Source organism: Bos javanicus, chromosome 29 (assembly GCF_032452875.1).
Source record: "Bos javanicus breed banteng chromosome 29, ARS-OSU_banteng_1.0, whole genome shotgun sequence".
Taxonomy (NCBI): domain Eukaryota; kingdom Metazoa; phylum Chordata; class Mammalia; order Artiodactyla; family Bovidae; genus Bos; species Bos javanicus.
Genome location: NC_083896.1, coordinates 39458748 through 39469523, shown reverse-complemented (window position 1 = coordinate 39469523; position 10776 = coordinate 39458748). Strand labels below are relative to the sequence as shown.

The following is a 10776-nucleotide window of genomic DNA, read 5'->3' as shown; positions in this document are numbered from 1 at the left end:
TCTCCTGAAAACATAGGCAACTGGCATGCTTTCCAGCATGGCTGAAGTGGAGGAAAGGCTGCTCCCAGTGGTAAGGCCTGTGCTGCCCAGATTCCAACATGGCCACTTAGTCCTATTACCATATCTACTGCCTCCAGGGGCCATGAGTTTGTGAGAACTAGACTGCTAGCTCTCTTAAGATAAGCAGTACTTTTGTCTTGATCAACTTTGACTTCGAAGCCTTTAACCCAGAACCTAGCACACAGTTCTTCCTTGTATGTTTGCTGGATGATGTAAAACATCTTGTGGATGTATATGACATTTCTTCCAATACTGAAACTAAGCAATTGAAGTACTGCTCTGTCCTAATTCTTTGATGCAGACTGGCATCATAGGTGACCCTGTTGTCTGCCAATAGACCCACTACCTAAAGCCAGTTGTATGTCCCTGGGCTGCCCCTGAAGTCTTGACATTGCCATTTGACAACTTATCCTCCTAGCAATCTCATCTCCAATGAAGATAGGAATGTATATCTCATGAAGTGGCTAGGAAGATGACCTGAAACCACGAATGTCAAGCATAGCCCCTAGTATCCATTTTCATGATGTTCTTACCCGTTTTTTCCTCCAAGTAGGCAAGGTTCTCTGTCTTCTTAGATGTCCATGCAGATCAGTCTGATTTTCCATCCAAGCTTCAAGGAAGAGATTACAGTTCAATTCTATGTATTCTGAGAAGCTTCAAAGGCCACTCGCGAAGGACACTGATGAAGGTAAAGATTTTATCGAGACCTTTGTGGTTTTTTTAGATCTTTTAGTGGCCTACAGGGGAAAACTAGGGTAGGTCAGAGCATATATAACTAGGGGCTCCTGGTCACCACTACATGCTAAGAACCAAAACTTCCCTGAGTACCTGGAGCCAGGAAAGAAGCATGAAGTGGCTTGTGCTCCTCTGGCTAGTGGCCTTCTCAGAGTGTATAGTCAAGTAAGTATGGGGACTGTAAGCCACATCATGTTCCTTTCTCGGATTTTTCTTTTCACCTGATTATTCCACCCATCAGGTTTAGAAGGCAACGGAATATTTCCCTAAATCTTTATTATTGATAAGTAACTTGCTCTAGGAACTGTAGATGCCAAGGTCTTATGTCGATATGCATGGCTGCACAATTCTTGGGGTCCAGTCATGTCGTGACCTATTGAAAATGCAACTCCTTGCAACTGTTCAGTGCACAGTCTATGCAGATGTCGATGTGGTCCTGTGGAATAGCACTTTTCTACATTTTATTCAACATGTCCTCTTTTTTCCCTGTCTACTTAAGTGTGTATATGTCTATGTCTACATCTCTGTATCACTGTCATTTATCTCTCCATCTCTTTGGAAGGCACTGGGAGTGTATTTCTCTCTGTGTTGTTTTCTTTTAATTTTTCATTTGACTTGTCCTTCCTTCTCAAGCCTCTGAATTTCCCTTACTTGTTCCCTATATCTTGGATTCTTTTTTCAACTCTCACTTCTCTTTCAAAGTGGAGAAAGATACATTGTTTTATATACACTGTTTTATGTCTGACAAGCAGTGTGACCACAGTCAACTCAGAAACCTTTTGCATTTCAAATTGCTCCCTTGTAAAAGAGGATAAGAGTCCCCCTTCTACCTCCTTCCCTGAGGTTCTATGAGAAGGATAGTGTGGGATGGCAACAGCAATGCTAATGACTTTCATGTTGAGACTTCTTATTTATCAGGTACCTTATATCCATCACTTCACTTATCCCCAAGATATTCTTTTTTGGAGGGTTTGTATTGTTACATTCCACCGTTTTACTGAAGGGGAAACTGAGACACCACACAGTCATATGGCTTATCCAAGATTGCAGAACAGAGCCTGTATTCAAAGTGATGTCTTTGCCATGGTATATGCATAAAAGTTTGATAATAATGTGCCTCATAAAAATGATTAGAAAATACAGAGGGTCATTACAATGACAATTATACCTTAACACTGACAGCTAATTGTAGCATCCTCTTTGTTTTCTTTGTCAAATGTTCCATGAAAGAATACCTCTAAGGCAAGTGAAGACCATGAGAAAAACCCTCAGTGGAAAAAACACGCTGAACAATTTCTTGAAGGAACATACTTACAGTCTGTCCCAGATTTCTTCTCGTGGTTCAAAACTAACTATTCACCCACTGAGAAACATCATGGATGTGAGTATTTTGGGGGGATGGTGCTCCATAGAGCCCCCTGGTGCTCTAGCCTAGCACCGAGGCTCATCTGGAGGTGCCTGGTGGGATGTTGGGGTTGGGGTTCCTGCAGGAGGCAGACACACTGGAAAACAGGGACCCCACCCAGAGGAGAAGGTACTCTCATCCTCAACTGTTGGTCTTGGTGACTGGGCCCGGCAATTACCAGGTGGCAGGTAAACTCCCTTTCTGTGTCAAAGATGTGTCATTACTTTGAGGGCGATTGTTCCTTAGGAACTGTGTGAGCCACTCAGTTACAGATGAAGAGTGAGCCATCATTGATCAAAAGGTAGAACCAACTGCAAAGCAACTGTGACTCCCCCGGCAGAGGAATTCAGTTTCCACAGATGCAAGAACCACAGCAGTAAAAAGTTACTGAACTTGTATTCCGTGTAAGGCCATAAGAATCTAACACTGTGGTTACTGTTTTTAGATTAGACAAAGGGCTTATTTTGTCTTCAAGAATGCCCATGCCAGCCTGAGAGATAGGCAAAGGGTATATACATGTCGAGTGAAAGGGTCACCTCTGTGGAGTTGATTGGATGTGGTCTGATAGAGGGAGTGGCAGGGGTTGATCCAGAATGACCTCCTGGAGAAGGGGGCGCTGAGGCTGGGATTGAAGGGACTACAGACCTTCTCAAGTGAAGGTACCAGGACTTCCCTGGGTGTCCAGTGGTCCTGGAGGCCCAGTGATTATGCCTCTGTGCTTCCAATGCAGGTGATACCACTTCAATGCCTGGTCATAGAATCAATATACTGCATACAATACAGCACAGGAAAAATATATCAAATGCAGACATCTCTGTGACCAAAGTCTGTGAGCTGCACGGTGGTTAGAAAGTGATCTCAAGAGATATGTGACACCCCAAGGGAGGCAGTAGTGTGGGAATAGAGGGTAGCCAGTTCTGCACTAACCCACTCCCTCCTTTTCACTGTAGATGCTCTACGTGGGTAACATCACCATTGGAACACCCCCTCAGGAATTCCAGGTTGTCTTTGACACAGGCTCATCTGACTTGTGGGTGCCCTCCGTCTTTTGCCAAAGTCTAGCCTGTGGTGAGTACAGACACCCCCTACCTGGACCATCCTTCACTTGCCCTGTTCCCCTGTTTCCACCCTTGGCACCTGATGACACTCATCTCTTGTGTCTGCAGCTACAAAGGTTATGTTCATACATCTTCAGTCTTCCACCTTCCGGCATACCCAAAAGGTCTTCAACATCAAGTACCATACTGGAAGGATGAAAGGACTTCTTGTTTATGACACAGTTCGGGTAACAAATGCTGAGTCTGGACTGGCTATGGAGTGGCCCCTGCTTGCAAAACAGATGTAGGACCCTTCTTAGCCTAACTCCCATAGATATTGGCCATCTTACCCACAGGACCCTCCATCTGGGGAGACAGTGCCTGTGGTGACACATGAGCAGATTAGCTAACCCAGAGGGTGACTTGAAGTGTAGACTTGTAGCTCCTCTGCCCATGAGCAGTTCAAGTCATTTTGCTGGGGGCGAGAAAATGGGAAAAAAAACACCCAATTTTATATTCACAGACTGTTCCAGGCACTTTCAGCTGATAATTGGCTTAATCCTGCAACAACCTCACACAGCAGTTACTCTGATTAGCTCATGAGACATATGAAGAAACTGACGTGCAGACAGAAAGGGCCTTGCTGAGGGTACACATGTGGTAAAAGGTGGAGTTAGCCTGGCTTTTCAGGACTGAAGTTGCTGTGGGGTGTTTGGGGACAGGATAAAACTGATCTGGGGACCCTGGGGGCAGTCAAGGGCTTCAGGTATCCATAGTGCGAAACTGGAGGCCTGAGAAGTCAAGGGGCCTGATAAATGAGTTGTCACTCTAGAGGATCCTTGAGAGTCTAATTAACCTATGGCCTGCCTCCCCCAAATTATTTGAGTAGTTCTGCTCTCTCACTTTCTCTCTCATACATACTCACACAAATACACACATATCCCCAAAGGTGAATTCCCCAGGCAGTAATTTCATAGAACCCTGCAAGTAAGATTGTGTTTTTGGCTTCTGTCTTCCTGGACAGATGCAGAATCCACAGTACCTTACAGAGAATGCAGTCCATTCTTGTCATTAGGTCACAGTGATGCCAAAGAGAAGGCTATCTTTTTCTCCACTCAGTTTGCCATAAGGTGGCACCAATGGGTCCTGGCCTGACTTGGTTGCCACACCTGTACAGAAGCCACGAGGCCAATTTGACTCACTCAGGTGGTGTTTTTCAGAGGGGCAGATGTTTTAAAATTCACAGCCTCTCTCAAGTGGAACCCAAATTCCCCTCCCAGCTTGGTCTAATCATCTGAGGGCCACTGAAGACAGAGCCCAGCCTCAATTCTTCTCTGAGGATCTAATGGCAATGTACCCTAGCCCATTCCTAGCCCATTTCACGTATCTATAAATGGGAACACTCTTCTCTCCCATAGATTGGGGACCTTGTAAGTACTGACCAGCCATTCTGTATAAGCCTGGCAGAAGTTGGGTTTGACGGTATACCTTTTGATGGTGTCTTGGGCTTGAACTATCCGAACATGTCCTTCTCTGGAGCCATCCCCATCTTTGACAACCTGAAGAATGAAGGTGCCATTTCTGAGCCTGTTTTTGCCTTCTACTTGAGCAAGTAAGTCTGAGATAGACAATCACTTTATCCAAATTAGCTGTAAGATGCTTTCAGTTGCATGAAAATTGTAGAACACTTGATAAAGAAGTATCCTGAGAGATAATCTAACCCAGGATAACTATGGTCCAAGGGCCTTATCTGGCTTCACCAGTGGCTTTTATAAATAATGTTTTATTAGAACACACCCTGATCCTGGGCTCAAGATCAGTAAATTGGTCTCCTGGGGTGAGTGAGGAGGAAGGCTAATGGAAGGCAACAGGAAGCATGTTGAATAAAAAGCATTAGGATTTTCTTATGTATTTGATAAGGAAGTAAGGAGAAGGATGGTGGATATCTTTCCTTCCTCATTAGCATTTCACTGGGAGCCCAGGACCAGCTACCCAATTTGCAGGTTCCAGTGAAAAACGAAAGTGTGGGACACAAAACTCTGGAAACCTTGTTCAAGAAATATTAGGCATTTCAAGACAGGGAGAGCAGAGGTGGGGTGCCTTCTGAGTATGGGGCCCTTTGGACAGTAGAGGTCACAGGCTAGTGGAGCCAACTCTTGGTGACCTGAACCCACACCCTTAGAACTCCCAGGCCTTGATTTTCCTGAAAAATGACAAGGTGGATAAGGCAAAAGCCAAAAGCTTCAGCACCGTGTCCTCTGAGGGTGTTTGAGCACTCAGGTCCCTGGAGGTTCAGGGTGTCTTTAAGAAGACATAGTGGGTGGAGCCCAACCAAGTGATTCAGCTTCTAACCTCCTCTGTGCCACTCACTAACCACTTACAGACCTCAGTCTGGATCTCAATCGCTCCCAGACACTATTTCTGCATCTCTATGTGGGGACCTTATTAGGGCTTTGATGGGTGGACAAGCACAGCTCTCAGACAGTGCTGTTTTTACTGTCCTTCAAGGATCCCCCCTCACTTCTCTCTACAGAGACAAGCGGGAGGGCAGTGTGGTGATGTTTGGTGGGGTGGACCACCGCTACTACAAGGGAGAGCTCAACTGGGTGCCATTGATCCAAGCGGGCGGCTGGACTGTACACGTGGACCGGTAAGCCTCTTCCTCTGAGGGTCAGCCCAAGTGATGCTCCCGCTACTGTACATGGACACAGGCAGACACACACAAATGCATTCTCAGACACACAGTCACACAGACTATACACTATCCACAATGACACAGACAGACACACAGACACATGGAAACACATAAGCAGACACATATAAACATACACAGAGGCACATATAAACATGCATAGGTAGTCAGAGACACACAAGCACACACAGAGACACATACAAACACACATACAAATAAACACACAAGCACACAGATACACAAACAATCCATGGGTTCAGAATCCCCAGGCCTTCTGAGCATGGCTCTGACCAGGGTCCTAAAAGGGTACAGAGAGGTCTGTGCAGCTGGGAGAGAGCTGCATCCACTGCCCTTTGAGGTGGGGAGCATGGTTAGAGGACCCTACATTGTGGTGAACAGACAATCAGGGAGTATTTTAGCAGCCTGAACAGAGTTATGATAAGATGACCAACAGTCCAGGGCTACCTTGGACATAGGAAGTTCTCAGTACAGATAAACGTCTGTTTAAGAACAGGGAAAGTTCTGAGCAAATGGGGAAAACTGGTCTCCTTAGGGAGCAGCTACCTAGCACTGGAGAGAGGTTGGCTGCAGTCTTAAGACGTGAAAGCAACTAATAAAAAAGACACCCCATGTACCTGGGCACACAGTGGGGGGGTCTATAAGAGAATCAGGAAGGTGGGATCCAGGAGTGACCTGAGGACAAGAGGCATAATTGATTAGATTCTGTGTGAGAGAGCATAGGACAAATGCTGACCTGTCCTTTGGAGTTTCTGTGGGCTACTTATATATTTCCTGGTCAGGGTCTCAGGGTCTGAGCTGGTTGTTGGAGCAGTGCTTGGAGACACCCTCTCCCAGAGGAGCCCCTTTCTCCCCCTACTATGAGAATCTGCTGCCCCGGTGAATCTTCATCTTCACTCTGTGTGCTACCCGTTATTTGTTCCCCACCAGGTACAGCTCTCTGGATGTTTCTTATTGTTTTCTCAGTCTTCAGTCAGTCATTGAACAGACAAGCATTGGCATCCACTGTGTGCCAGGCACTTTAGGGAGGCAAGGAGACTAAAACTTGCCCTCACATCTAAGAAGGCAGATGTACATGAAGTGACTCACCCACATAGTGAATTGTGCCTTTGGTACATGCTAGACATGAGGAGGAGAAGGCAATGGCAACCCACTCCAGTACTCTTGCCTGGAAAATTCCAGGGATGGTGGAGCCTGGTGGGCTGTTGTCTATGGGATCGCACAGAGTCAGACACGACTGAAGTGAGTTAGCAGCAGCAGCAGCAGCAGCAGCAGACATGAGGAAGGGTCTACAGAGAGTGACCAAGACAGGAGACTTATAAACATGGGGGAAAGACTTCCCCAAAACAATACAATTAAGGTGGAATCCAGAAGATGAGAAGAAATTTGCTAGTCAAAGTGGAGTGGAGTCTTCTAGGAAGGAAGACCAGTCTGTGTTAAGGTGCAAAATATCCTGTTGTATTCAAGTACTGCATTCGAGGATGTCATGAAAGGTGCTGTGTTGAGAGCAAGGGAAAAGAGGGCAAGAGACAAAGGGCTGTTTAGGAGACAGTCAGGAAGGGGTCAGCTCTGGTGAGACTCAGATTGATCTTGATGCCTGCTTTCTTCCACTCTCTCTCAGCATCTCCATGAAAAGAAAGATTATTGCTTGTTCTGGAGGCTGCGAGGCCCTTGTGGACACCGGAACAGCACTGATCAAAGGCCCAAGAAGACTGGTCAATAACATACAGAAGCTCATCGGCACCACGCCACGGGGTTCCAAGGTGAAGGGTCATGCCTCAGGTTCACTCCCAGTCTCCACACACAACAAGGATCTCCAGGGCCAAACTCTCTCCCTCTCTCTCTAACAGCACTACGTTTCATGTTCTGTGGTCAATACCCTGCCCTCTATTATCTTCACCATCAACGGCATCAACTACCCGGTGCCAGCACGAGCCTACATCCTCAAGGTGAGGGGACAACACTGAGCGGTGTTCTTAAATTGGGGCTTGCAGCAACCCACGGGCTGCTGTTGGGAGGAGCGCGCCCTCTACTGGCCATCTCACACCATTGCAGATGCTGATGAGACCTGTGGCTGGGTCAATGACTGCCAGAAAACCAACCATTTGAGATTAAAGGGCCGTCTGGGACACTTATCTTCATGAAACAAATATGGAGAGGCCACACCATGCTGGCATGGTGGGAGTCACAAGGGGGGACACTAAGGTCCTCAGTCCTCAAAGAGCTTCAATTCAATCTGAACCCTTAGCTGTATGAACATGGAAGTCAGCTCTAGCGGTCCCTGAAATAGGCCATGTTACAAGGAGAATGGCTGGGGGCATTCCCAGTGTGATGTCCCAGCATAAGTTAACAGTCTGCCTTCCCTTCTCAAGTTTTTTTCTGGTTTGGATGATAAATTACATGGTCAGCTTAGTACTCGGCTGCATCTTCCCCTTGCTCTGGCCAGGTGCCTTCCTTTGTGAGTTGGGATACCCGACCCCTCTGCGGGGAGGTTGGATACTAAGGTGAATACTGGGTGCACAGTGACTGCTCAGCCCCGGCACAGGGTGGAGGCTTCATGTCAGCTCCCTGCGGGAGTTCAGAGCAGGCTGATGGGCTCAAAGAAGGCTTTGAGGAAGAGAGGGAATTTCAGGAATTCTAAACCACAAACTCATTGAGCCATATGCAGGTTTGCTTGGTTCAAGGCAAAACTGCACTGCATTCCATGTAAATGGCATCTCAAGGTGGTCTGCACTGGAGCACTGGGGCCTTACTAAGGGTGATAAAGGCTACAGGTTGACCAGTGGGGAAGGGGAACCAGAGTACGTTACCCAACCAAGCCTGGAGTGGCCAAGGAGGGTGAGTGAGGACCAAAGGAGGCTTTGTAGAGTTCCTGAGTTAAGTCTTCAGGAACGTGTTGTGGGCACTGATCTATTTAAGATGGATGACCAATAACGAGTTACTGTGTAGCACAGGGAACTCCCCTCAGTTATATGACAGCCTGGATGGGAGGGGTATCTTTGGGACCAGGATGCACGGATACATATGGCTGAGTCCCTTTACTGTCCACCTGAAACTCAGAACATTGTTAATCAGCTATACTCCAATACAAAATAAAGTTTTATTTTTTAATAAAGTATGGATTGTGGGCACACAGGAGGAGAACCAGCATTCTCTACAGAGAAAACAAGGAGCAGGAGTCATAAGGAAGGAAACAGGGAGTGAGGAGAACTATGGACACACTTGTTCTTTTCTAAAAAATTATATTGAAGTGTGGCTGATCTTCAGTTTTGCATTAAATTCTGCTGCATTGCAATGTGATACAGATAAAAAGTGTGCTATACACATAAAAATATTTTTTTCTTATTCTTTTTCATGTGGTTTATCACTGAATATTGAATATAATTCCTTATGCTCTACAGTAGGACTTTGTTATTTTTTATTCCTCTGTTTCCCCAACTCCAAGTCTTCTACTCACCACACACTTCCTCATGGCAACCTCATGTCTTGGCCCTCTTTGATTTTGGTTGAACTCTCAAATCCTCTGCTGCTGAGAAAACCCCTTGATACTTACCAAAAGAGGGGAATGAAACAAATTGTGCTGGTTCTGGGTATTGGGGGGAGGCACCGGTAAGGGCTCATGCTGACTGGAGTGTGTCTCTGACTCCCCCAGGATTCTGAAAGCCACTGCTATACAACCTTTAAAGAGAACACAGTGAGGACGTCTAGAGAGACCTGGATCCTGGGTGACGTCTTCCTGAGGCTGTATTTCTCAGTCTTTGATCGAGGAAATGACAGGATTGGCCTGGCACGGGCAGTGTAAATGCTGGGAGTGGTTCAGGAATCAGTAAGGCCTCTCCTAACATACACTCACTCACCCTTTGAGCACTCCTTCCCAGGATGCAGGTGAACTGTATTTGGTGGTCTGCACACCCTATTCTCAGTAAAGAATAAAGGGTTTCACTCATAATGGTGCTGAAACAAATTGGTGTGTCTGTTTGTGTCTGGCAGGTATACAATGATCAGGAAGGTTCTAGAACCAAGTCTGAATCAAAATTGAGAGGAGCCCTACTCCAACTGGCTTCAAGGAAAAGGGAGACTTATTTAAATGATTCTGGGAATCCAGGACACAAGAATCGGAGCAAATACAAAGATTTCAGTGACTGGACCCAAGAAATCAGAAGTCATCAATTGTCTCTCACTCTCGCTCTTTCCCTTCACACTTCTTTGATGGTCTTAGCCTGGCAACTTTCTTCCGTAAGGCTTCTACACCTAGTGAAGGAGTCCAAGCTACCTGCCCTAGGGTTTTAAATCCCAAAGGCATCACCTAGTAAGGAAAGAAGATTGCAGACATCAGAGTTCAAGGGTGTTCTCTGAATGACCCACCTCAGATCACATGTACAGCCCCAGATTAGGCATTCTGGCAGGGACATGGGGACTTTTCACTGGCTTTACATGGTTTTTGGCCCTGACCCAGCAGCACACATTATTGTCAATTTCCTCCCGAACTACATGACTGAAGCTGGGGAGAAGCAGCCCAAAGGATAGCCACTGGCAGATGGTCTAGGCCATGGAAGAGTTTGTGATGACCCACCTACTCCACCACCTCCTCATTCAGAGGAATTATAAGGGGTAATGAAATAGACTCTCTCCATCCCATCTCAGATGATCTTATCACTGGGCTTCTCCTCCAGGGGATTTTGGGTGAGGTAATTCATGCAGAGCTGGTTCCCTCTTGTTGCCACACCCCTGTCACCAGGTCTCTGCCACATATGCCTGCTCTGTCCTTTCCAGTCCTACTTGGTAAGTGGTAGCCCCAGTGGATCCCTGAGACATCCCCTTCCTCCAGG

General features: G+C 46.5%; 1 protein-coding gene across 1 annotated transcript; it reads left to right on the top strand.

Annotated features, from left to right (window-relative positions):
* Positions 1-543: 543 nt before the first annotated feature.
* LOC133241273 (pregnancy-associated glycoprotein 1-like) lies at positions 544-10218 on the top strand. Its single transcript, XM_061406536.1, has 9 exons — positions 544-960; positions 2026-2176; positions 3151-3268; positions 3367-3485; positions 4656-4849; positions 5771-5887; positions 7569-7710; positions 7798-7896; positions 9600-10218. Exons 1-9 carry the CDS (start codon positions 860-862, stop codon positions 9747-9749), a joined length of 1191 nt encoding a protein of 396 aa, XP_061262520.1. The 5' UTR covers positions 544-859; the 3' UTR covers positions 9750-10218.
* Positions 10219-10776: the final 558 nt, after the last annotated feature.